This window comes from Phalacrocorax carbo, chromosome 8, assembly GCF_963921805.1.
Source record: "Phalacrocorax carbo chromosome 8, bPhaCar2.1, whole genome shotgun sequence".
Taxonomy (NCBI): domain Eukaryota; kingdom Metazoa; phylum Chordata; class Aves; order Suliformes; family Phalacrocoracidae; genus Phalacrocorax; species Phalacrocorax carbo.
Window position 1 is genome coordinate 10532001 of NC_087520.1, and position 26234 is coordinate 10558234.

The 26234-nt window shown below is 49.1% G+C and overlaps 2 protein-coding genes across 12 annotated transcripts in view; one reads left to right on the forward strand and one right to left on the reverse strand.

Moving 5' to 3' along the window:
* The window catches only part of UIMC1 (ubiquitin interaction motif containing 1), a 39361-nt gene extending 24176 nt beyond the window's left edge, over positions 1 to 15185 (reverse strand). For 7 of the 10 annotated variants that reach the window (XM_064458617.1, XM_064458622.1, XM_064458621.1 and 4 more), the window contains exons 1-3: positions 14979 to 15131; positions 10380 to 10537; positions 3222 to 3312 (exon numbers count right to left, since the gene is read on the reverse strand). In XM_064458617.1, coding sequence (XP_064314687.1) covers positions 3222 to 3312; positions 10380 to 10529 — 241 coding nt within the window. In that variant the 5' untranslated portion in view covers positions 10530 to 10537; positions 14979 to 15131. Of the gene's footprint in view, positions 1 to 1339; positions 1429 to 3221; positions 3313 to 10379; positions 10538 to 14978 lie in introns of those variants that run through there. The other 3 variants (XM_064458618.1, XM_064458619.1, XM_064458620.1) reach the window with 3 other exon arrangements.
* A 130-nt stretch (positions 15186 to 15315) lies between these two features.
* ZNF346 (zinc finger protein 346) lies at positions 15316 to 25481 on the forward strand. Of its 2 annotated transcripts, XM_064458628.1 has the most exons (7): positions 15316 to 15730; positions 15836 to 15939; positions 16040 to 16135; positions 17181 to 17331; positions 18938 to 19177; positions 21694 to 21787; positions 23072 to 25481. In XM_064458628.1, exons 1-7 carry the CDS (start codon positions 15526 to 15528, stop codon positions 23175 to 23177), a joined length of 996 nt encoding a protein of 331 aa, XP_064314698.1. In that variant the 5' UTR covers positions 15316 to 15525; the 3' UTR covers positions 23178 to 25481. The 2 variants fall into 2 exon arrangements, with proteins under 2 accessions (XP_064314698.1, XP_064314699.1); XM_064458629.1 differs by lacking the exon at positions 23072 to 25481 and having other exon boundaries at positions 21644 to 21729.
* The last annotated feature ends 753 nt before the right edge of the window (positions 25482 to 26234 follow it).

Here is a 26234-nt window from a genome sequence, read left to right on the forward strand (position 1 = left end):
AATTTCCCCTCTGGGGACAGGGAATGTGCCAGACAAATGCTGCCTCTGGCAAAGAAACCAGTGACAAACAAAATGCACTTAATGCACATTCCAGTTGAGTAGGTGCTCCAGAGATGAGCAAATCTCGAGTTTAAATCCACTGGGCATTATGGTGGGGAGAGCAAAGAGCAGCTCTGCTCATGCCTTCCAGGAGACCTGACCTGCTTTAAGCTGAGCGGTCTGGAGCTGACAGTGTTTTGTGCTCCATGTCTGATCATTTGCCAGCATTGTGCATTTTACTAAACTTTATGTTGATTGCACCAGTCATAATTTACAGTGATCAGAGATCCAGAGAGTTGTGTTAGCCCCCGACCAGTGTGTGCAAACAGACCTCTGGAGCACTTCTGGAGCGAGCACTGAGCATGCAGCGGAGGCAAGCCATGCTCCTGGAGCACGCCAGCAGGGCAGGGGCTCCTGCAGCCCTTGGGAGGAACAACCCCTCTCCATCTGGACAGACACACACCGTTACGCCCAGCTCACACTCATCGCATGCCCCACAGAAGCCCATCCCCACTGCCGGGTGGGGAAGCACCAGCACCTCCAGCTCAGAATTCTGCATCTCACACTCTAATATCCACTCACCACACGTCCATCCCAATGCAGCACAAATTCCCAGAGCCTCTCCAGGGACCAGGGCATCCAAGAAACCCACAGATGGAAAGGAGGGGACAGGGAGAAACTGTTTTTAAGACATTGCAGCCCTAAACAAATTAAACCATTTCAGAGCCTTTTTAAATGCTAATACAGCAATTTGCTAAGCGATTTATGTTCCATTTTGACATTTGCAAAGTGAATTAGATGCAAAACCCCACTAGTTGTAGTTCTAACACTTACTAATAAGAGATTTACTCAAAAATAATGGAAATGCGGGATCTCAGTATTTTCACATATCCAAAGTGCAATTACAGTAAAAACATTCAAGTGTGCTCTAAAGCACTGACTTCCTCTGGAAAAAGAGAGGCTTCTCTAGGTTTGTATTTCCATTTATCCTGTCAGGATGAAACGTCACAGATATATTTTAGTTATGGCTTTAGGTTAAAATGAATAAAACCACAACAAAGCAAAAATGGGAGGATACACTTTATAACCAGAGCCTGCAAATATCCGAAATTTTCCAGTTTTGAGGAGAAAGAACTTACTCTACCCAGAAGCATCAAATCTTTACAAAAGACCTATTTGACTTACAATTCAAAGAATTTATTTAAAGACACTGAAAAAATAATTACTACTTCAAATCTTAATTTGCCTAAAAGCAAACACCAAAAGTCTAATTATAGCTTCTATAAATGAACAGACCCACCATCACATGTGCTTAAACAAGGCCACTCTCTGACCAGGCATCATGGTGCACCCCCAACGTCTTGCGCTTCAAGGAGGCAGACGTGCACACTAAAAAAAAAAAAGGCAGTTTTTGCCCCAGGAAAAGAAGAACTATTATCAAGAGTTTCACTCTCTAAAAACACAGCAAAACTCCTTCCTTATACAATGGCGAGAGAGCCGGCCCCATCTCCTATGGATTTTCTGGAGCACGCTTAACACCTTTCTCACAGCACCAGCTCCCAAAACCCGGCACGCTCAACGATGCAACAAGGACATCCAACTTCAGCAACTCCCTGTTCTTAGCACCATATGTTTGGTCATATTTTAACGGCATCTCCAAGGGGGGTTCAGCTTTTATTTTGTGTTGCATTTCTTTTGGGAGAAAAAGGATTAAAAGAAAAAAAAAAAACAGAACTCTTCTCCCATCTCTGACTTTGCTGTCTTATTTGTTCAACACAGGACACACACAGTGGGTTTCAACTCCCACAAAGAGCGAGGCTGTTTCATGCTATGGCCTTAGGCCTCTATTAAAAACAATTTAGTTCACACAAGCCCTCTGAGGACTGACAAGCCCAACTGCTGCTGCTTGCTGAGCACTGGCGTGCTCCATTTTGTTCAGTGATTGCTTTGAGTTTTGCAGGAGACATCTCTCCCATTTGAAAATGTTCTGAATTTAACATACTAGATGGACCACTGCCTTGCAGAGCACAAGAAGAACAGGAGAGCAGATCCACTGAGGCAGAGTGATGGTCCACCTGCCTGACTGCTGAAACAAGTGATGCTGTACAAGGAGTACAGGCAGGCCTGGCCATGCTCAGTGATCCCTTCTGCTTGTACATCCCCAGCATTCAGAAATGCTGTTTGCAGAATATGAGCAGGAACATCCCAGCCTGTTCCCTTTAGCATCCGTTTATAGACCTATTGTCTATTAGTGCATTTAATCCCTTCTTAAAGCTGCTGGTACTAACCCCTTCACACTCTCCTGTGACAAAAACTTCCAGGAGTTCACTACATGAACATGAAGGATTACTTTCCTTCACCCATTTTAAACCTATCTATCTCCTGCTATTTCCACCAACAGCACCCTGGCTGTAGGAGCTGGTAAACAACAGTCCTGTGTTCAGCTGAGGCTCTGCCTTCGTGATGTGAACTTTGATCCCACTTTCCTCTCCTAACGGAGCAGCCCCAGGCTTTCCAGTTGCTCCTCATGAGGCAGCTGCTCCCTCTCCTTCATGGCTTAGGTTGCCCTTCTTCAGATGTCCCCTAACTCCAACATGTCCTTGAGATGTGGAGACCAGAACTGCACACAGTGCTGTTGATGTGGGTGCACCAACACTTTATATAACAGAAAAATGACGTAAAACAAATCTCTTGTTCTTAACACCCTTCCTTATGATGCCCAACGTTGCTGTCTTCTCTGGCTGCCCCCACGCTACGAGATGACGATTTCAGAGAACTGTCAGCTGCAATTCAGATCTTTCCTGAGCTGCGACTGCCGGGTCAGAGCATCATGACGTTTTAAGGAAAGAGAGCAGCAGAGGGGCCTGAACAGGAAAGCAGTTTGTGACTGACAGTGCTTTCAGATTGTCTTCAACAATTTTGAAACCCGGTGAGGTACTGACACCCTCGCACACTTATTTTGGAAGTGCACCAGTCTGTGCACACACCACCTGGGGAGCAAAGAAGTGACAGTCTGCCTATTCAGAAAGGCAAACTTCACCCCTAAGAAGGGCATTCTCTGAGAGCTGTGCATCCCCAGCCACATCACAGCCTTTCTGCCAGAGAAATAATCTCTAACACAAAAAATCAGAAGCTGCTCAGCACCAGTTGTCTACTTCCCCAGCCCCACACTCGAGACCTACGTGCAATTTTTCTTTTAGCAGCAAACTTTGTTCTATCCAGCTGCTGTTTTGTTCTCTTCTTTTGCAATCCATTCTCTTCCTTTGACTCCTGCTGTAATGGAAAAAAATATGGTGAGTGCATACAATATGTACAAAATACTACCAGCCCCCTCACCCCCACTACTCAGACACAAACACTGGTTCAAGAGCAAGCCTCTATTTGTGTGAAATTTGAATTTCTAACATAATTTAAGCATATTCTGTAACTATTAAAAGCTGTGTGATAAGCATAACGAGCAAAAGAGCTGCAGACTGACATAAACAGAGAAGTAGGAGAGACAATAGACTTCATGCCAGTCACCACCATGCACGGCACCTGCTGCCCATGATTTCAGAGAAAATTTGTTTGGCCTTGCAAAAACATTGGTATTTGTAAGCACTCAGAACAGAAAAACAAAACCTTCTCATAACTGAACAGCGCATACCTGTAAGCCAGGACTGTTTCCTGCCATGCAGCTTCCAGTACTCTGCCTAGACAATTTTAGGTGACCAAAACCAAAATCCTAACCATTTTGGGGGACCCACACTAACGCACCTCGAGGGCAGGACAGCATTTACTCCTGGTGCTATTCCCTCATTGTATTACCACAAGTGTTTCATTTGGAAGCCTGGATACTTCAGAAATTTGTCATCTCAAGGTCCCCCGGCATAATGTCTGCACGAACAACCAAAGTGCTTGCTGCTTTAAGCACACAAACTGCAACAACAGTCACAGACTTAATTGGCACACATTTATGCAAGTTGCTGTCCTAACGGCTTAAGCGAGGGCGTACACATTACCGAAGGTTGGCACTGGACTCCTTCCAGTTTGTCTCTCTATATCAGGTAGAATTAGCATCAAATGCCATGTTTCAGGCAGAGACCCATGCCTGGCCGGGAAGGGGGTTCACACGACTCCGTCTGCAGCTGTAGTTGCTTTTGCTGTCCATGTGACTCATGGCAAACTGGCCACACACTTGTGCCTCATACCACCTCCTGTCCCAGGAGCAGGGTTTCAAGATGGGACATGTGGCTTGTGTTACTTTAATGCAAATGGATACACTGCTTATTTTCAAGTGCAATCTATTTCTGCTGTCGTTGCCCCTGTTTCTGCACCTCTGAAATCCTTTGGACTACACTTCTACGCTGAGTTTTGTTCAAGATATCTCCAGCTTTAGTGTTAGCTGTAGATTTTATTAATGTATATACACTACTTGCTCCCTCTTACAGATCATTAATGAGGATGTTAAAACACACACAGACCCAATATTGATCCTTTTGGCCTCAGCTTTACATCTCCCCAAAATGAGCCTCTCTTCGGTTCATCACTAGCTTTTGCTGACAGAGTTTTAGCAGGATTTCAATCCAGGAATGTTACTATCTAGACCAAATTGAATTATTTATCCAGCTAAGATTTTGCAAGACATACTATTAAGTGGTTTCCTGAAACCCTAATACATTACAGCTTTTACATGCCCTAATACCTACGCCATTCCTCACTTCCACTGATTTAAGAATCAGCTCACAACAAGGCAGCAATCACACTCAGCAAGTCCCCACACACACTCATTCTCGCACCCAAGGGTTTTTTCCTTTGACTGATTCCTTCCCTCTCTACCCAGCCTGGTTTTGGTACCCCATTTCTAAGATCTGCCTCTGTCTCCAAAAGGCTGCTTTAGTGCCAGATTCTTTCTTACTAGAAGATGGATGCTCTCTACTTCTGATCCTGCCTAGCTCACGCTTAGCAGGTAAAATCCTCTTCCAGGGCCCCAGCATGTCGTCCTTCTCCAGTATTCCATAAGTCACAGGTTCTCCTACTCCAAATAGCCCTGCCTTGGTCTGCAGCAGCAGCCCCATGCTGACTTTGCGGGCAGTTCACACCTAAGGGAGCGGGGAATGGTTTGCAGGATCGTATCAGAGTCATACTAGGATTATAAACTGGATGAGGTTAAGCAACAGGTCTCCTACTCTCCCCAAGAGCCCTGCCTAACATTGCTAAACCTACTCCAGCTTAAGACAGGGGCAATTTAATCCTAGCAGGCTCTGTAAATCCCCAGCTCTTCTCTCCAGGCATCAATCTTCCCCTCATCACTCTTGCACTTGCTGGAAGGTCAACCCTGACACTATCATCTGCAGCTCTCTTCCAGGGCACGGGCATGATTCATGAGCACACCAAACTTTACATGGCTGCCAGCGTCTGCTCTGTGCACAGAGACACACATTTACAACATGCACCACAGGACAAGACAGGACTCCAACACCTCCAGGGCTTGGAGGGGAGCGGCATGCCCAGTGCCAGGCAAGCTGCCTGGTTTCAACACACAGCCGAGTACGTGCCCCAGTGCCCTGTGCTGGGTCCTCAAGAATCTCAACATTTGCAACAGTGGCAGGAGCAAAATTACTGCAGGACACATGTTGTACGAAACTTGTACATTTGAGAAAGATATTTAAATTGCCTAGCAGTGTTCTACCGAACAGCCACGGTACAGTGAACCACTGAAGCAAATCCAATTAATCCTGATGGGCCAAAATATCCACACACATCTCAATTCCAAGAATTCTTAAATCTTCTTTATTTTTAAACCCAGAAAATAAAGCATACCTTTTAATTAGGATTTATGGCTGTTTGTACCTCTGCTGGGAGAGAGCCTCTCAGGCCCCAGAGTGCTCTGCATAAATGCAGGCATGGATGGCAGAAACAGAAGGGGCCAAGAAAATTCAGAGAAGACAACAGGGCTTGCCTTTCTGACCCAACCTTTTAATGCTCACCTGTCTACAAGGATAATAGGAACTCAGGAGGCCACTCAACCAACTGCCTTTCTAATAAGATCACTAGTACAAAAATAATCTTAATCAATTAAAATATTCCCAAACTGCAGCCCATACTCTTAGTTACAAGGTCATCTCCAACACACAACTTCCAAGGGAAACTAATTATTATAGCAGAAGCGAGGTGGGAACTGCACACCTCTGCTCAGTGCCAGCCTGGATAGCGTCTCTCCTCCTTTGCCATCAATTTAAAGCAAAATGGCCAGAAGGAATCCAAATTCTCTTCCTGTGTGTCAGGCTTTACAGTTTAATTTATGATGCTCTCCTATGAGCAATTTCACTGTCAGCATTGTACACAGATGAAGAAAAAGACAGGTTTCCAAAGTTCCCTACACATTTAGTGGAAGGCAGCCACTATTCTTGTTTTTTTAACCTGCTTGGTTTCACCAGACAGCAGGAAATCAAATCCCCATTTTAAAAATGCTTTTGCACATACTTAAGAGAACCTAACTCTGCCAGCAAAAACAGATACAGCTCCACTCGCTTCTAAAAGCCTGTAAATGGAAACCAGTAGCCAGCCTCCCACATACTGCTCCCTCAAATCCACAGCATAAACCACAGAAATCAGCTTCTACTGATTCAGGGAAGGAAAGGCTAGAGAAGAATGTATCCATAGTTAACAGTGCAGACTGCAAAGTCAAAAGGTCTGGGTAATTTTACTGCTCAATGGCAGTTGGGACCATCTAACAATAGGGCACAGCCAAACACCACACGTCCTGCATGAGAAATACACAGATGAAAACCAGATTAATTTATTTTTAAAAGCCAATTAGATTTTGGAAGTGCCATTTTTGGCCCTAGCCAAGGCTGCTGCTGAAATTAATATCACACCCTACTTTATTAGTCTCTGACTTCAGTTCAGAATCTGTTTCAGCTCTGCTCTGTCTTTCAGCTCATTAGAACAAATCTGCTGGAAGTGGAGACTTGAACAACAAGACACAACAGTGCTTGTGCCAGACGTGTAGCTCCTGACACACGGGAGGGAGGCCTCTGTAGAAGAAAGGGCTTTTACTGGGCTGCAAGGAGCCTGGATTCAGACCAATCTGATTTCTGAGAAGTGAGCACAGTAGAGCTGCCAAGCCTCTGTGGGAGCACACTCGCACTGCCTTCTCCTCTGGGAACTGGAGGCACTGGGTCCCTCGGTACCACAGCGGAGCCCATGGGGACAGCCAGGTGCTGCAGCAATACTCCCACATGGCTCTGCTTCCCTCGGATGGTCAGCCGTGTGAGGTGGGGACTGCCATCCTAGCTGTGACATTTCCAGCACCATCTTCTCCATAGCAAGGTGTCCCTCAGGCCATACCTGGTTCCAAGATGAGTGCCTACTGCCACAGTTGATGGAGCACAGGACAGGGTGGGGGCTGGCTGCTCCAGGCAATGCCCAAACACTCCTCCCTCTTCCTAGCAAAACCAACATCTGATCTAGAACATCAACACACACTGCTATTTACCCAGAATGTGAGCATCTCCAAACACAGGAATGCTCAGGCAAAGCAATGTTCCACACCAAAGGGAAGACAGGTGCTGGATGCCATGCAGAAAGAGGTGGCACTGTCACCCTGGAGTCTTGTCATGTTCCCCAAGGGCTGGCAGAGCTGATGAATCTGGCAGAAAGAGCTTGTGAGACTTCGTGTAAACTGTATGAGTGGAGGCAAGTACTCTCAAAGCTCCCAAAGGATCTTACCCAGGAAAACCAGAGCCTTCTGATAGGCCTCACAGCAGATCAGCAGTGTTTTGGGATCAACTGCACTGAAGGCTGCCAATCAGTCAAAGAGGTTAGCACAACTACTGGGCCTCTGGCTGTGCTCAATGGTTTGCTTGGCCAGGCCTCTTGCTGGGTGACAATCACCTTTCAGACATGGCTTCACAGAGCCTTGGGGGTCAAAGAGGCTTTATCAACAGCCCAGTTCGAGAAGGAGGCTCATGAGACAGACCAGGAGTTGCTATGCTTGGAGAGAGCTTCCTCGGGCATTCTTTGAAATAACGTGTATTTGTGAATGACCACCCATCTTCTGGCATGGGCAACCAATTCCCCGCGGGATTTAAAGTGTCAGGGGAGACATGAACCACTTTGCTCATTCGTCATGTCTGTGTTTTAGAGACATAGTCTGCACAAAGAAGGTCATCTCCTCTTCTTTCCACAAATCCAGAGAGACTGTTCTTATTTCGTCTGACCCTTCCAAAAGAAAAAACCAAACCCACACAACAAACCAAACCACAAGTATTTCCTGAATCCAGATTATATATGGCAGAGATCAGAAAGCCCCATGTCCAGAAAACTTCCTTCTGATGCAGCTCTGCAGATGCCACAGCATAGACATGAGCAAAGAAAGAAAACTTGGCAAAATAACATGGATGAGCTTGATAATCCAGCATGACTGAAAAATTCCTGGGAGAGGCAGTCTGCCAAAGATCATCAAAAGTGAGAAGCTGGAGGCTTTCCAGGTGCAGCTGCTACAAGATCTGCTGGTCTGGAAGCAGAACTAGGGACTTGTTCTATAGATACCTGCCAAGAGACTGCCAAGGAAGAAAGCCATCGAATCAATGATGCCCAAATTGTCCTTGTAGCTTTTGATTCATAAGGAACCATGTCCTAACAGATGCAAGATTAATTGAGAATGTATTGTTCTCTAAAATTGCTATTGATCTGAGCTTCCCACACCTCTTCTTGAACACATAACAAGGTCTTACTAGAGCAAGAACAACAGTTACAAGGTTCAAAATTGAAATTCAACGTGATGTACACTGAAGAGCTGAGACAGTTATAGAAGCCAGACAGTTATTTTTTTGAGATCCCAAGTAAATCACTTTTTTGGGTTTGATTTTGCAGAAAACAACACGACAAGAGACTGAGGCACTGGATCTGGAAGCTGATGACTCACAGAAAGAAAGAGACTGAACTGAATAAATCCACTCATTCAACTGACTGAACTGTTGTCACTTAAACAGAACCTAATTGGTTCTTTAACGGCCTCTCTGAGCATATCCTTTTCTGTAATATGACCGATTATGCCAGTAGAATTTATTGTTTATAGACAAACTTACAGAACAGTCAGGGAGCCTAACCTTTTTATAGATGTGTTTTAAGAGACGTTTGTTTCCTCTTTTTCAGATACGTGCACATTGAGATGAATAATTGCAGACAATAACAGGTCCTGATCTTTTATGTACTGCAGCAGCTCTTATAGCTGCTGATTTCTTTTTTCCTTATAGGTTTCACAATAAAGGCCAGTGATGCAGCAGACATCTGAAGTTAACTTAGCATATTGCAGAGCTAAGGGTTTAACCCCACTGAACTATTACTGCCATATGTTCCATTTCTTTCAGGGAATTTCCCAATGGAAAAGAATTCAAACAATGTGAAGAAGAAAACATCCAATATCATTTGCCCTACAGCTTCTTACTGTTTATTTCTAGTGCTTTTCCCCTCCTTACATGATAATCGCCTTATTGCAGAGAAGCATGCTGCAGATGTGGGAGCAAAAGGGACTTGATTTAAGATCTACAGATTGAGAGTGAACTGAAATGCTTTTGAAAATGGTAGAATTACAAAAAGCAGCTTAGGATCCGCAGTCACCAGCAAGACAGAGCAAGACAGTCATATATTAAAAAATTTATTCTAATAATTTCCTCTCATGCACCTCACTAAGTTGAGGCCAGATTCTCAGGGCTCTGGGTTTCCCACAGGCAGGAGTTCCTGCACTCATCCCAACATCAGTGTAACAGACACAGGCATTTCAATCTTTTAGGGTAAGGCTGATGTTTGTAAGACAACACTAGGGATCACTAATCTGAGCCTTTATGTATTAGCCAGGCACACCCACACCACAGTTCACCTTTACACCCTATGGAAGTGGGTTAAAAACTCAGGCTTCTGTAATTCAGAATCAGTTTACCAGACACCAGCTCTCTCTGAGCTACTTGCAAGCCTGTGCTCTGAATCATTTTCTTATCTATCTGCACATAATACAGAATCATGTTTCTATGGTTTAGCTGGAAATCGATCAAATAAAATTATGAAAAAAAGATTTGTAAAGGGATTGAGGAAAGGTTACTTTCAAATTACGTTTCAAATTCACTTCTGAGAGGATTTGGTTATCAAATCCCAGACTCATAACTCACCCTCATGAAGCACGCCATTCATTACCCAGTCAAATAGGATTTGATTCATCTCATGTGTAAGAAAAGGAATGGCACAATACCCTCTGTGCAAAGCCTGACCCCAGCACATACCAGCGCAGAATGCTCGGGCATCCTCCTGCAACAGCAGGGCCCAGCACAGGCTCTGGACACCACAAGCTGATCACTGACCTCTCCATCACTGTCAGATATAACAATAAATGCATCCACAAAACTGCGCTGCCTCTTGGCAATGGCTGTGTTCCTTTTCTCTTCCTCCTCTTCCTCCCCATCCTGACCTCGAGAGTCCAGGCCCTCTGTGGGCTTCTTCCTCCTCGGCATCCTTCACTCTGAAAGACAGGGAAAGATTAAAAGCCATTTGTTTCTTTCTGCTTTAGATTTCCCCTAACAGCCATCCTTCTTTTGCTCTTTTTAGGCAAAATACCCTAGGCATTAGAACCTTATTACAAAGCATGGTGGATTTAGCATTACTGGGAGCCACATGTACTAGTCACCACTCATCTAGTTAAGAATACTTGATTATAGCTGATTGCTAAAAAGACGTTTCAGGGGAACAGCAACACAGTCCACAGCACTCTGAATGCCCTTGCTCCAAAGCAACAAGGCTTTCCTCTTTGCTTCTCCTGTTAAAACTCCTCAGCAAACTGCTCCAAAGCATCACTTCCCAGCAGGTCTCTCACCCCCACACACAACCTGGAACTTCCCCTCCTCAGCCCCACACCTTCACGGTCCTGTTGCAGAACAAACCGGGCTGTGGCAGCAGATCAAGCTGAAGTTTGCGCACCAGAACAAGAAGCCACTGCAGCACAGCCATTTGTCAGCTTTTATGTTCAACAAAACAAGGGGGAAAGGCATGTTCCTCAAAGGATGCTGTTTTGCTCTCAGCATAGCAGCTCCGTGGAAGGCTGCACCAGCACTACAAAAAGGGAGAACACAGGCAATGGCAGTAGGCAGGTTGGAAACAAGACAACAGGTTTATCTCACAGCCCAGATTTCTCAATGAGCAGCAGCCTCCGGAAGTCCTCCGCGCAGACATGCCCGAACCATTCATATTAAAGAAGGCACTTGACAAGCAGGGAGGAACCTGCTGAGCGTTATTAGTGCAAACCTGAGTGCTGTATGAGCAGCACAATTGAGGGCAGGTGCCCACACAATGCAAGCTAGTACTTCAGCATCTCCTTTCCTTGCCAGCCCATAGACTGTTGGAGAGAGATGCACAACAAGCGTTAGCTGCTTTGATCAAAAACGACTCAGACGAGAGGATCAGGAAGAGATCTTGTGGAACAAGAGCAGCAGGACGAGAACAGCCGGACACAGCAGAGAGATTTACCACCCTTTCCTGTCTACGTTTGCCGTTCGGCAAATAACAACAACATTTGGTGCTTCCTGAACTGTGATATAAGAGCACCTTGCAAAGCAGGCTGAGCACAATCAGCTCTGTTTAAGTTAGAACTAAACACATGCGGAGTGGTTAAGCAACAAGCCCCTCGTAACACACCAGAGAATGGCATAGCTGAAAAAGCAAGTCAAGTCGGCCGGTTCCCAGACCAGTGTCCTTCCTCAGGATCATTCTGCCTTCCTTCAAGATCACTGAAATAGCTCAAGTGTGCTGCTTAGATCCAAAATAAGAGTAAGGGAGATGCAACAAAGACCCTAAATTACCTGATATAGAGCCAAACCCTCCTCTGTAACACTACAGGATTCCAAAGAGCCCAACCGCTGTGTGTAGAAATGCTAACAAGCAAGAAGTTCAAAATCCCCATCAGCACTAAGAACAGCAGTGCACTGCTCCATCTACAGTCCAAGGCTGCAAGGTGAGGCCGAGAGGAATACATGCATTCCCTTCCCACTATCTGCAGCCTTTAAAAGCTCCCTTAGTCTCTCTGCCACCCTTCCTTTGCAAATACATGCACCCACATGCCTAGAGACAAAAGATGATTATCCTGGTGAGTCATGATTTGCACTTAAGGTTTGCTCAGCCCTCTGAAGACAGAATATTGTACTAATGGCATGCACAGCTCCAGAAGTAACTGCAACCACCACTGCAGTCCACAAATGTTGGTCTGTTTAGGAAGGGGAAATAAAAACAATCACTGCTTTTGGAAAAACACTGACTCTTGCAAAACAAAGCTATTCTGCTCCAGCTGAGCTGAACTCAGCTCTTGTTGGAATATCCCAATTACACTTTCTCCATTTTTTTTGCTCCAAACGGACAGATGAGCCAAGCCTCACACCCAGCTGCTAAGAATTGCCCCCACAAAGGGCATCCATTGCGGTGAGGAACACTACCTTATCAGAAAAAAAAATACACAAACAGGCGTTTTGGCACGACAATGGGGAGGCGTGTTGGAGAGGCCTGTGCCTCCAGTACATAAGCCTAAGCAGGGTCACTCTGGTTTTGGAGAGACAGCCCGGAAACCTTTTTACCACCAAAACAAAAGCAAACAACAACAAGCGACTGCCACACTGTTTTGTTTTTTGTTTTGTTTTGTTTTGTTTTTTGTTTTTTTTAAATCCTCACTGGTATCACCAGCTCTCTGACTGCGATACATCTTCTGCTTGATGCATTGTGCTAAATAAGAGATCACTGAGAAATATCAGCTGGAGTTATGATGAGTCACCTACCTTCAACATTCAAAGGAAAGGAAAAAAAAAAAGATCGAAGAGATGTAACCACACAACTCCCACAACGCTTCTGAAAATGAAGGGACTTGTGGCAAAGAAAGTCTCTGTAAATGTAACTAAGGGAACAAGACAAGCAAGAGATCACTTGTAGCTGTGCTAGTCTGAGGGTATGAGCGGCAGAGTAGTAATAGCATTTTTTAGACAAGCTGGTGTAACTGAGGGAAGAAAACACACATCAGAGCACACACACCCTCTTCAGGTAGGGGAGTTAAGCACAGAAGCTTTATTTTGCTTTTAGCGCTCTTGGAAAGGACAGTTGCTAGTACCTGAGGTGATGATACCTGCTTTCAGACTCAGCAAAAAAGGCCAAAGACTGAATTATCTAAAACTACTGTGAGCTTGGCTCACTGACTCGTTTTCCAGTTGTGCAGGGTTTTTTCCAACTCTGAATTTAAGAGAATTTTTTTGTAAATGCTCTGACAGCAAAGGTGACCTCCTGACAAGGGACTCGCACATGCCATGCTTCTCCAGTCACATTTTTAGGGATATCCTTGAAGATCCCCAACTTGTGATTATTTGTCATTTTCCCTCTCATCTATCATTTTGATGAATCAGAAAGCAATTACCGACAGAATAATTCTAAATCTTGACACTGCAGCTACAGACCTGCCAAGCTGTGACAGCTTGAAAAATGCTTGAAAATGAAGCCAAAAATGAATGACTCTCATCCCCGGATGAGTTTCTGAGCCGTTTGAGACACATGTTGTCGCTTTGTAAACAACTCCCCCCACCTCAGGAAGAAAAGGCGCGACGCTCCCCGGCAGCTCCGCGAAGCGGCTGCGCGCTCCCGCAGGTCAGCGCTGCACAGCCCCCTGGAGATACCCCCCCTGGAGATACCCCCCCTGGAGATACCCCCCCCTGGAGATACCCCCCCCTGGAGATACCCCCCCCTGGAGATACCCCCCCCCGGAGATACCCCCCCCCGGAGATACCCCCCCCCGGAGATACCCCCCCCCCGGAGATACCCCCCCCCCTGGAGATACCCCCCCCCCCGGAGATACCCCCCCCCCCTGGAGATACCCCCCCCCTGGAGATACCCCCCCCCCTGGAGATACCCCCCCGGAACCTTGGCTCGACCCGGCACGCAGGGCGCAGCTGATGCTCTGCGACCGGCAGGAGACGAGGGCTCACAGCGCCACAGGGGGAGAGGAATTGTGTACAGGATTTATCCATTTATAGAGCTGGCCCTTCACGGGAAGGGACACAGGGACCGCAGAGGCCACGCGTGCCCGAGCACTGTGCGTCTGCAAACACCGCTGAGCTCTGCGGGAGATGCTGACTACTCAGCTTCCCTCCAGCCCAGCCCAAGCAAGCCCCGCTCACAACACCTCTCCCTTCTCCAAGAACAAGCCCTGCGTGGCGGGAGAGCAGCCCTCTCCCCAGCACCCGTCCGAGGTCCCCCACCCCCTTCCCAACCCGCTGCCCTCGGGCACGGAGGGCTCTGCAGGGAAAGCGACAAGGGAAGGGTCAGGGCTACTCCGCAAGCGTTACCCTGGGGAGGAAGCAGGGGGGGTCCCGGGTGGGATGGGGGGTGAACCCGGGAGGAAGGGGAGCAGCCACAGGCGGGGTAAATCAAGGGGAGCTGGGGCTGCCCCAGGAGAAGCGGAGGGAGCCAGCCCTGGCAGGGGGAAACGGGAGGGGCAGCAGCTCTTCCCGGGGGACGCCTCAGGAGACGGGGACAGGGCAGGGCTCTAGGGGGCCGGTTTTGGGGTGCCCTCCCCGGGGGCTACTCTGAGAGGGGAGTTCCAGGGTGTCCCCAGGGGAAGAACCACAATACCAGGTTTCCCTCCAGGGCAAGGGACTGGGGAACAGCCCTTGAGGGGAAGGATACTGGGCGTCCCTTCCCCCCGGGGACAGGGCTGGCACTGGGGGGCCGGTCCCGGGATCACCGGGGGCGTGGGCCGGTCGGTATGCTGGGGGACCAGCCCCGGGATTCCCCCCCCGGGGGGAAAGAGACGACTCCGGGCCGGAGGGGTTCGGTGCCCGGCCCCGGGAGTCCCGCGGCGGACTGACCCCGGGCGAACCCCGGGGCAGCGGGCCCGGCGCGGAGCGGTGCGGCAGGCCCCGCGTGGCACAGGTACTCACCGGGCCCGGGCCTCCCGCGGGCCGGCACCCCGCCCCCACCGGGCCGCCCCGTTGCAGCGGCGACAGGCGGCGGCGCCGCTGCCTCCCCGCCGGGCCGCCCCGCCGCCCCGACCCCGGTCAGCGGGTCTCTCACCCGCACTCAAGTTGGCGGCGGAGGCCTCATTGCCCTCACCCAAAATGGCGGCTGCGGCTTCGCGGCGCCTCACGTGACCAGGAGGGGCAGTGAAGCGGGCGGCGCCATGTCGTGGGCGGGCCCCGCCGCCTCGGCCTGAGGCGCGGCGGGAGGTGCTGGCGCTGTCGCCATTTTCTCAGCTCGGAGTTGAGCGCCGTTTCCCTGGGAGAAGGCGAGCGCCGTGTGGGGGGAACCTTCACCTCCCCCCCGCCTGCGGAGCGTCGGTGCCACAGGAGTTACCCCTAGGCTTAACGCTGTCACTGCAGTAACTGCCATGTGTCATTTAAGCGCCTGCAAAGACTGGGCGCCGCGGGGACGGCGGCGAGGGCGGGCAAGCGGGGGCCCGAGGAGCCGCCGCCCGTGCCCACAACAGGCATGGCCGCCACCGCCTCCCTTTCCGTCAACGGAAGGCGCTCTCGCGAGAGGCCGCCCGCACGCCCCCCCGAGCCCAGCAACGGAGGGGCGGCCTCTCGCGAGAGCGGCGGGAGGCGGAGAGGGGCGGGGCCGGCGGCGGCGGCGATGGCGGACGGGGCGGGTAGCAACGGGGACGCCGCGGGGCTGCCGGTGGGCAAGGAGGCAGGTGAGGAGCCGCGGGGCGAGCAAGCCGGGGCGGGGCGGGCGGCCGGGCCCCGGTCGGTGCCGCTGACGCCCTGGTTGTGCCCGCCTCCCCCCACCCTCGTTATAGTGGACCGCCTGATCCGGGAGAACGGGCACATCTTCACCGAGGCCCAGTGCAAGGTGTGCAGCGCCCTGCTCATCTCCGAGTCCCAGAGGCTGGCCCACTACCAGGTAGGGAGCGGGAAGCCCCCGCCGCCCCCGGGCACGGCGGGGTGCTGAGCACAGGGGTGCTGAGCCGTGGGGCGGGCGGGTTTCTCTCTGCTTTCTCCAGAGCAAGAAGCACGCCAACAAGGTGAGGCGGTACCTGTCCATCCACGGTGGAGAGGAGCTCACCCACGGGAAGAAGATGAGGCTGGATGCAAAGCAGGTGAGGGGGAGCATAAATAGCTGCTGAGTGGGACCTGCTGGGTTAAAGACTGTTGTGTGGCCTGGGTGTCTTTATGAATGAATGAAGAAAATGCTCTTGGGAAGGGCATTGTGAGAACTGAACAACTCGATGGCAGGTGTGTTGCCAGGCCTTGTCTTGGCATTCATGGTTCTTGCTGCCCTTCCCATTTAAGCAGTCTCCCTGAGTATGTCTTCCCTGTTTAAACACATGCACGTTGCCTTTTAATTATAGTCTTGCTTGAAAGGGCAGGGAAAAGCAAATAAGAAGGACAACTTGTTAGGAATATGATTGTGTAACCTTTACCACCACAGAGAATACGTTGGGTTGAGCATCTAGTGGAATTCTCTTTCCAAAGCAATCCTGTTTTGTTTGGGTTTTTTTTTTTTTTTTTACTTATTTAGCTTTCCTTGGCCAGTAACTGGGGTCTGTTTGTCAGTAAAGGCTCTGTGTTCCTCTGGGCCATCTGTCTGCCCTGTGACTCGTTTGGGAAAGTCTACTTTTATGATTGCTTCAGCTTTAATCCCTAACTCTCCAACATTTGCAGCAGCGGGGAGGGGGATAAAGGCAGATGCCTTCTCACATAGTGTTAGGCTTAGGGAGGAGTGCTGCTGCCTGCTCCATTGGCATCATGTTGCAGATGACCCAGCTGATAACAATGTTTCTGTTGCTTGGTTCACACCTCGCAGAGTAGAAGGCTGCCTGTTCCAATTCTGGCAGCCACATGCTCAACCTCGTCCTTAACCCATACAGGCCAGGGCTGCACCTCTGCCTGGAGCGGTTCCCTAACAGATTAGAGAAAGTAATCTGGTGCAAGAGCACTTACCAATGAAGGAGGGGATGATGCTGCATTATGGAAGCCCTTCTCAGTCACACTTCTTCAACTGAACACCAAAATGTCTCTAATTACTTTGTTTTCTTAGACCCCCCCAAGCCTTAGTATTTCTTCTCATAACAAGAAGGTTGGATGAGGTGACCTGCAGAGGCCCCTCCCAACCTCAGCCACTCTGCGATCCTGTGTGCACAGGACAGCAAGCAGGAAGGCAGCAGTGGGGAAGACAGGAACAAGTGTTGTCCCATCTGCAACATGACCTTTTCCTCTCCGGCTGTGGCAACATCTCACTACTTGGGCAAGACTCACGCCAAGAACATGAAGCAGCAGTCCCCCAAAGTGGAAGGTATGATTGTCTGCAGCGCCTTTGTGTTGTACCAAGGGGCTGTTCAAGCAATAAAAAAGTTAAGAGGTTCATTGGACCCCAAGCGTAAGCTCTTGTGAGGATGTGTGTACTCTCTACCGTGAAACAGAGTAAGCCAGCAGTGCACTTCTAGAGACATGGCCTCTCTCAGCAGCCTGCTTGGTGGGCTGGCATTGGCTAAAAGTGATGTGGTTTTTTGTTTTGCTTTGTTTCGGAGAAATGCAGCTTGCAGCAGTGTTGTACCCATTCCTGTGTGCGGGGACCAGGAGAGAGCCACTCTTCAGGGAGCATGACGTTGAGCTGCAGAAATGCCTGTCACAGGATAGGATGCCTGCTAAAAGCTTACAGGGACTGAAGTGACTGGTGAAACTTCACTAAGGCAAATTCATCAGGGCGGCTCAACTACAAAGGTGTAGCCTTTGAAGTTCAGGGACTTGTGAGCTGCAGATAGCTGGGGACTGGGAGAGTGTGGCTAGGAAGGATCAGTATGTGCTTGTCCTGACCTTGTGTTTTTTCGTGTGGCAGCTGCCATTGACAGCTCTCATGACAGGATACAGTCCAGGCAGACCTCGGGTGTGGCTGCCTGTGTGCTCCATCCCTTTGCTAGCAGACAGAAAGGCCCGTTGGGTGGAGAGGGAGACCCTCTGTCCAGGAAGAGCAGGGGCAGCTGGCAGCCTGGGGCGCTGTTAGGTGGTGAGGATGGAGGGAAAACACAGCTTTTGAGTGCATCTGAGGATGGTGGCTTGTGCTGGCTCTGAGCTGGGATCTTCCAGGCAGAAACTGTCCATCCCGGGGTATCCTCATGTCTTTGCTAGGTTACGTGCACACAGCGAAGCCACCTCTGGGGTCAGGGTGGCCCGTGGGATGTTTTTGTTCTCTGCAGCCCTTTCTTTTGGGTATGAGAGGAGCCTTCAGGAAGGGGTGGATATACACAAGTGGTCTGGTGCGTACCTGCTGTTTCGGCACTCGCTGGTCTCTAGGGAGCTCTCTGGTCCTTAGAAGGTTCCTCGCTCTGGTCTTTGGTACCCCATAATGAGAGGGTGCAGGTTTCCCCATCACACGGAACAGCTGCTTCTCTCCTCTCTGCAGATTCACTCCATCAGACCATGTCCCATTCATGCTATTTCTCAGGCAAAACTCCTCATGACATCAGCTCAGGATCAAGTCCTGCAGCTGCACAGCGTTTCCAGAAACCCGCTTGCCTCTGCTGTGCAGGGGCTTGTACCCGTGTTCTAGCTGGGTGGTAATAATAGTAGGTGGAAGCTCATTCGTGTCCAGCATTTCTTGAATATAGCCATGCTTAGTTAACTCCACTAAGGAGAAATATGCAAATCTCTTGGGGTTTTTTTCAACCCTGAAGGTTTTACTGGCCTACTTTGACTTGTCTTACCACATGCCTTTCAATTCTGTAGTATTAAGGGAAGAGGTAGGAGTAATGTGAATTTATCTACATGTCTTATGTTCTCTGTCTGAGTTTGGGTTTTAGGTGTAGCGGATTTTTTTTTTAATCTGGGTTTTGGGGAGATAAAGTGACTGTTTTTTACCTCTGAGTTCTGTGACTGACCAAGAGTTTGGATTCACCCTACAGAAGCTGTGTCCCCACAGAAACATCCTGCTACCCTCTCCACCTCTACTGTGTCTTCTAACGAAGAGAACAAGGACATTACTGACCCAGACAAGTTCTGTAGCCTCTGCCATGCCACTTTCAACAACCCCCTTATGGCAAAACAGCATTATGTAGGCAAGAAGCACAGAAAGCAGGAGACCAAACACAAGCTGATGGCACACTATGGCCGAACCCCTGATGCACCAGCATCGTCCTTCATGGGTGAGTTCTCAGCAGGCAGGCTAATAAATAGCTGGAGAGCAGGGCAGGAGAGTAGCAGTATGTGTCTGACAGGTCTTGGGACAAGAGAGTCCATGCGGAGGGAGCAGGGAAGAATTCTTGTGGTGGGGATCTTGATTATCCACCTCTACACTGTAAGATTGGTTTGGTTGATGTTGTAACCCCCCTGGCAGCAAGAGAGGTTTTAGACTGTAGCTACTTGTGACAAGCTTTGGGCTGTGCTTTGCAATGTTTTCTAATCGGGGTTGTGTCCTTTTTATTCTCCGTGTGGATAATCCAGGGATTTTGGCCAGTACTGTTTCTAGCTAGGTGGATTGCATCCAAAATAGAAAGATAAAAGTGGCATTTGATGTTTAAAAAATGTCTTTGGAGGTGACTAGCCAAAGATGGAAGAAATAGGTTTAACTGCACCTGCTGCTTCAAAGCTAATGAAAGCCAGAGAGATTTCTCCCTTCATGCCTTGCCGCCTCTGTGCGAGCACTTCCATCTGATGAACTAATGCAACTCTCTCTGGAGCAAGCAGGAATGTGGGGGGAAAAAAAGAGAGCTATTAAGGAGGAACTTCAGGCAGACAGTTAAAACTCAGTTGGTTTATGATCTGCTGCTTATGAGCACTTCTACATGATGAAAGCCCTTGGAGTCCAGTGAAAGCATTAGGAGCTCACAGTAAACTCCCTTGTTCCTCCCAGTAGCCTTCTGTTGGACCAGGAAGTCTAGTACCTGCTGAATGCTTGAGGTAAATAATAAGCAGACAAATCATCTTAAAACCTTCAAGGGTATTTTCCTCTGTCATAAAAACCCACACAAGCAGAAGATTAATTATTCTAATTCTTTGCAGGCCACCTTTAGATACTGGTAGAACTTTGGAAAAATGAGGCTCAATTATCCAAGTAATACTCTCTCCCACATTGCATAGTCGTGTGGGAGATGGAAAAGGTGCTTGGTATCTAGCATTCTACATCTGCTCTTTACCTAATTAGTGGAGCCTGATGAATGGTTCAACTTTAGTGTGACTCAGGCGCTGACAGTGGCAGGAGCCCCAGCCCAGGCAGGCTGGGTAGGTGGGCAGTGACCTTGCGTGCATGAGTGATGTCTCCCATGAAGTGCTGGCAGAACCAGAGTACCCATATCCACATCTCCATGGCACTTAACCTGTACAGGCAAGGTTTCAGAGCCTGGGCCGTAATCAGGGGCCACGCGGATGCGATGGGCTGCAGTCAGGGATGTTTTCTCTCACTGTCTTTGCCCATCTCTGTGTGGTGACAGCCACGCCTGTCCCTAAACTCCTCTCTGCTGAGATCTGGCTGGCAGCAGATAAAGATATGCTCTTCGCAGTGCAACACCGAGGTGTTCTTCTGCTTAAAGTTCCTCTAGGAGCCACCCATTTGGGGTGCAGGAATGCCATTTAGACAACTTGTGCACACACGTGTTTGCTGGATTTGCAGCAGAGAGATCTTGACCTCTATCATGCAGGGAGGCAGGCATAAGGGCTGTAAGTGCCTCTCTGACCTTTCCCGCCCAGGTCCAGCTCTGTTCTGAGAGTTGAATGACCCACTAGAGTCTGGAATCTCTCTGAGGTGCAGCAGCCAGGTGGGGAAATGTCTGCTATATCATGTGTTGTGCATCTCACTCAGTGAATTATGCTGCTCTGCTCCCCTGGGGTGGGTCTCCTCTTTCACATTAAGGAAATGTTTTCTTTGTGAGACTCCCAGGCAGAGCCCTTCCCCAGTGAGCCAAAATTCAGGAGCGCTTAATGTCTTGAGGACAACTGCCAGGATTTTTCCCTGTTAGAGACTCTTGTGCTGAGCTGTGCTGCCATGTTCGCCTGTTTGGTATCTGTGACCTCCCGAACTTTCATTCCAGCTGGAGTTGTCATGTTATGCAAAACCATTGATCTGTCTAGTACAACTTTTTTTTTTTTTGCAGTTAACTGATAGACTGACTTTAACCAAACTGAGTGAGGATAGAACTTAATATTCTCAGTTGGCACCTCAGCAAGGCTTAGCAGAACACTGCACTGTGGAACTGGACATTGTGTGTAATCTCCTCTGGCTGCTTTTTTTTTTCTTATTTTATTGAAACGCTTTAAGCTTACAAATTAAGTATCTCCCTCATTTTCTGTTATGAGATGTACCAATCAGGAGAAGCGGGAATTTGGGAGAGTTGCAAAGGCAGCATAGGATCAGGTTTGGTGTCCTAATGATGAGACTTTCATTGTGTCTTAATATTGTGAACTGTTTATAGGAAATGCATCTTCATTTTTATAGATAAACAAACCCATGTTCTGACCAGGAAAGCTTTTCTGGCTTAGTGACTGGCCGATACATGGTAAGGTAGTGGGATTCTGCGACTTCCCCGCCTGGTCAGGCTATTGACTTGCTATTTGTCTTTGTTTAGCGGTTGTTTAACACATCAAGTGATGGATGATCTCACTTGTTTCTACCTCAGGCACCAAGTTGTTGGCTAGCTGTGTGTGCTAACATTGATGTCTGTTTCAGCTGGGAAGGGGTACCCCTGCAGCACATGTAACATAGTACTGAACTCCATAGAGCAGTACCAAGCTCACATCAGTGGCTTCAAACACAAGAATCAGTAAGTAACATTCTTGTCTAAGTGTGTTTCCAGCCTCACTGTTCAAATTAATGGCTTAAATATAACCTAAGAGGTAGTTTTGAATGTGTACTTCCAGCTGACTTGCCGGCAAAACAGCAGGGCTTGTGCAAGCTTGCTGTTTGTTCTGAAGCAGACTCACTTCGGCAGCTCCCTCTGCAGACAGCTCTGAATGCTGCTGAAGTAGAAGTGCCCTGCCATTGCTTTTGGTTGTCGATGGTTCACCTCAGTGTGGACCTTTGCAGTGAGCAGATCCAGCCTGACACCCATTAAACACAGTTTTTCTAACAACTGAGATTTTGATTTAATTAAAGACTGGCTCAATGGAGAACTGTTTGCCATTCTAATCTCTCCTGGGGTTGCTTGTCTTAAAATTTGGCATGTAGTCAGCACGCTCCAGAAACCTAGACTATATTCCTGAACTTGTTCTCACAGCTAGTGAGTTAAATAATGGTATCCCCTGCATATATTATTAATCTGAAAAATTTAGGCTGCCAGATGATTAATACCAAAAATACTTGTTCTGGACACTGTCAAAGTTCAGATCTCTAATTTCAAAGCCTTTGCTAAAAGAGGATCATTAATGAGATGCTTACAAGAAAGAGCTATTAGGAAACCCTACCTGCAGTGAGGATATACTCCCAGCCAAATTTCCCAGAGAGGACAGGTGAAAAGCTGGGACCTCTTATTGCCTATCTGGAATAACAGCCCCATGGTCCCTTGGCTCTCTGGAGTACTTGGTTGGAGGACACATCCTCCATCTGTCATCCTGGGAAAGTTTCAGCTCCTGAAAGGCACAACCAGATCAGTGAAAAGCAAGTGTCCCATTCTAAATAGATAACATTGAGGATGTTCCCAACACGCACACATAAATGTTCCCTTTAAGGACATGGATGTTGTCTGAGCTTTTGCAACCACACAACTCCCTTTCAGAAGCCTGCTTCTGGATTCAGCCATTCAGTCCTGTTCCAGGCCAATTTCTGCAGTCTGAAGAGAGCCAGGATACTGGCTTTGTAATGGGAGCTCATTAACAGTCCTTGAACTGTGCAATAGCTAATTCTGCCATGCTAAAGGTGTCTGTTTACACACACGCACGGAGGGCAAGGATGCACTTGGAAGCTTTTCTGGCAAGTTGTTGATTTGGCTACAGTACGCTGTTGCTCCACTGACAGCCATGCCTGCTGAGCAGTGATTGCAGCTGGCAGATATCAGAGCATTTCTGACTTTTTTTTCCCTTCTCTTTCGCTTGCTCCCTTTGATGTCCAGGATGCCAGGAGCAGTGCCGGTTGTTGGACCGTTTCCACCACAGCAGTACGTCCGGGAAGAGTCAACTGCCCCAGGAGGCTACAGTTATTTCAGCCAAGACTTCTAGAGCAAGCTGCAGCACTCTTCTTGGAGTTGTTGGTGGCCCAAGAACGCACATCCTTTGCCAGCCCACAATGGTTTCATTATCCCTCTGGATAAGCAAAGCCCTACCCTCCTGTATGCACCCGTTGAGCAGAACGGGGACTGAATCTGTCAGAAAAAGAATCCAGCTGGAAGAGACTTGCTAGACAGCAAATACTTCACTCCCTTAGAGTAGTTTTCATTGTGTAATTGCTTCCTGTGTAGGTGGGTGTGGTGTGAGAGGAAGTGTGTATCTGGTATAAGGAGGGTTTGGCAACAGGCTGGTAGCGGCCACCTCTTCCCTCACCAGAGCAAATAATGCATTCCTGCACCTGGAGGGCCAGCATCTCATACTCAGAGGTGGCTTTTGCTGGAGGAGAGCTCCTAGACTGTAGCAAGCAGTACTTAGGCAGCGTGGATGGGACGCTATGCCTGTTGTCTGGCTTTGTTCAGGCCTAAAATAGGGAATAACCTTCGTGGCATCTCTTTCTGTGCCTCCTCCCGTCAGGTTTGTGTGCAGAATGTCATAAGCCACTGCCAACAGAGCTTTGTGCAGTACCGCAGCTGTTGGTTCTGGAGCTGTGTTGTTTGGGTCTGTCTAACAAGTAGTTACAACTTGTGGTGTGCAAACTGCTGCTGGTGGGAGTGGAGGGCTGCGAGAGGGGTTAGGGCTCCTGGCTCTCCTCAGCTCTCTGATCTGATGATTTCCACGTGGAAGGAAGTAACTGTTTAGCCTGGTTTCCTATGGAAACAGGTGTACGTGATCATTCACCGTGTGTGTCTTTACCCCCTGTCACTTACACCAATCTCAGCCAAACTTGGCAGTGGTGGAGATCTCCAAGATCTTAATGCAATCAGCAGAGGAAGGCAGAGCAGGGTGAGTTCATCGCTAGTTCTGTCACGGTCTGCATGGAAGTGCAGCGTTTTCCCTGCTGCCACCAGAATACGCTGGGGAAGGAGTGTTTTAAGGGAAAAGAGGGAATAAATCTAGATGCAGCAGCAAACTGTAGTATAACTTGGTCGGTTTGTTAGCTGACTGAAAAGCTACAAATCCTTTGGAAACCTGCCTTCATTAGTCCTTCATTAGATGCTACTTGCCCAACCCCTCTCTTCCAAGTTCTTACACATTTGTACCATCCTGGAAAAGGGATGTTCTATATTTCAAACATGGAAATTAAGACTGATGGTCTCTTCATGGTGCTAATGTACTAGATTGGTTAGAAAAGGCCCCGGAAGGAATGGCAGGCATCTGAGACTGCTGTGCATTTTGGATGAGTTCTTTAGATGTTTTGCCTTAAGCTAAGGCATTGCCTGTTCTCTACTAGCCCACTGCTAGAGCCATGTGTGTTGGGCTGGCCTCGTGTTCAGTGCCAGTGCTCTGAGTCAGGCACCCTGCAGCTTTGTCCCAGCATCAGCACTTCTGTGGAGCTGAGCCTTTGCTAGTCTGTGGCAAACATCCTGCTGTTTTTCTTCCATGGGGCAGAAGGATGCAGATGTGGCCCCTCCAAGGACTCCCTGCCTGGTGGGGCTCTGTGGGGCTGGCGGGGGTGCGGGTGATGGCCGCAGGCACACAGCACTGCCAGGGTGGGCTGAGCCAAGCTGCTGCCTCCCATTGTGTGGCCCTGGCAGCTCCTGGAAGGCGGTCTGGGGTCCTTGACTCCCAGCGTTGTGTGCCAGCAGAGCAGCTGACGCCTTCACAGGGCTGAGAGCCAGGCTGTGGAGGCACTTCCAAAATCTGATGTGTGCACTGGTCAGGTTAAGGAAAGGGAGAGAGAGCTGGTTGCTGATCTCAGTGCTTGGAGTGAGTGCCTTCCCTTCCCCACCCCAGGCTGTGCATGAGCTTTGTTTTTCTTCACCCTGCACAGAATCTGCCATCTTCCCTTAGGACAGGCTCCTGCTGGTCTGGGTTTGCCTTCCTAATGTTTTCCAGTCTTGCACCACTGCTGCGGTTTGACCTTAGTCTCCTGCTACAGAGGGAGTCCTTTTAAACCTTGCAAGCTGATCAACGAGCAGAAAGTTGCGATGAACTGAAGGAAGCATTGTGCACCTGGTAGCCCTGGATGGCCTCCAACTCCGGTCTCTGCTGCTTAGCTCTCGTCCTGCTGTACCTGAGCAGGTGCCCGCTAGATGTGCTATGCATCGACACCAAGAGGGATCCATTTCCAGCACTGCCCAGTCCGGTGTGTCACTCCTGTCTGTGTACTGACAGTTTTGCCTTCCCCTGTACACAGTGTTTATGTATCTGCTGTTTCCCTAAGGTGAAGCTCTCCAAATAGAGTGTTTATTACTACTTTTGGGTGCTGTCTTTCTGCTAGAGCCCTTCCTGGGGTTTTGCAATACTTCAAAGAACAGGATGCAGACACCTTTGAAATATTCAGGAGGGGTGGGACGCTTCTGTTCCCATTTGCCCTCCTCGAGGACTTGCTGTCATCCCATGGCACCCTGAGATCCAGACGAAGCCCATAAGTGCCTTTCTCTGTGCTGCTCTGGCAAGTCAGTGAGGCCTTGGTCACACCGCAGTCACCAAGGGGAAGACAAGACAGTCTGGGCTGGGAGACTGCTGGCACTTCTGCAAGCTGTTGTGCAGCTTGTGCTGAAAACATCCATGACTGCCGCAGGATGCTGGGCTGTTCCCTGGCACTGCAAGAGCAGCACAGGAGCAGTGTGATGGCAAGCGTGCGCTGCTGCTGTCTGTTAGATTGAGGGCAGCTTGCTTGCTGGAGCAGGCTCAGGTGTCTGGGACCAGCTGTCCTGCTCCTCTGCAGGCAGAGCTATGGCAGAGTGCAGGGGACCAGTGTCCTGACGAGCAGTGCAGGGCCTTGTGCTGGCAAATGAGGGTGGCACTGCCATTAGCCATGTGGCTAGTGCTGGGAGGGATGAGCTGTGTCTGCCTCCCGTGGTGCACGGCTCTGCCAGGGCAGTGTGCCTGCCGCTGCGAGCCTGTCCCTCACTGACCCCTTTCCCTCCTCACAGCAGGGCTGTGGTGTGGCTGGCAGCTCCTGGCCCTTCCATGGGTGCAGGTGCAGGGTAGGTGGCAGTGGCT

Excerpts from the sequence above, each read along its gene's own strand:
- ZNF346 (XM_064458628.1), top strand. The coding sequence starts at position 15,526 with ATGGCCGCCACCGCCTCCCTTTCCGTCAACGGAAGGCGCTCTCGCGAG. Across the intron at positions 19,178-21,693 it reads ACCAGCATCGTCCTTCATGG|CTGGGAAGGGGTACCCCTGC; the intron begins GTGAGTTCTCAG and ends TGTCTGTTTCAG. Across the intron at positions 21,788-23,071 it reads GGCTTCAAACACAAGAATCA|GATGCCAGGAGCAGTGCCGG; the intron begins GTAAGTAACATT and ends TTTGATGTCCAG.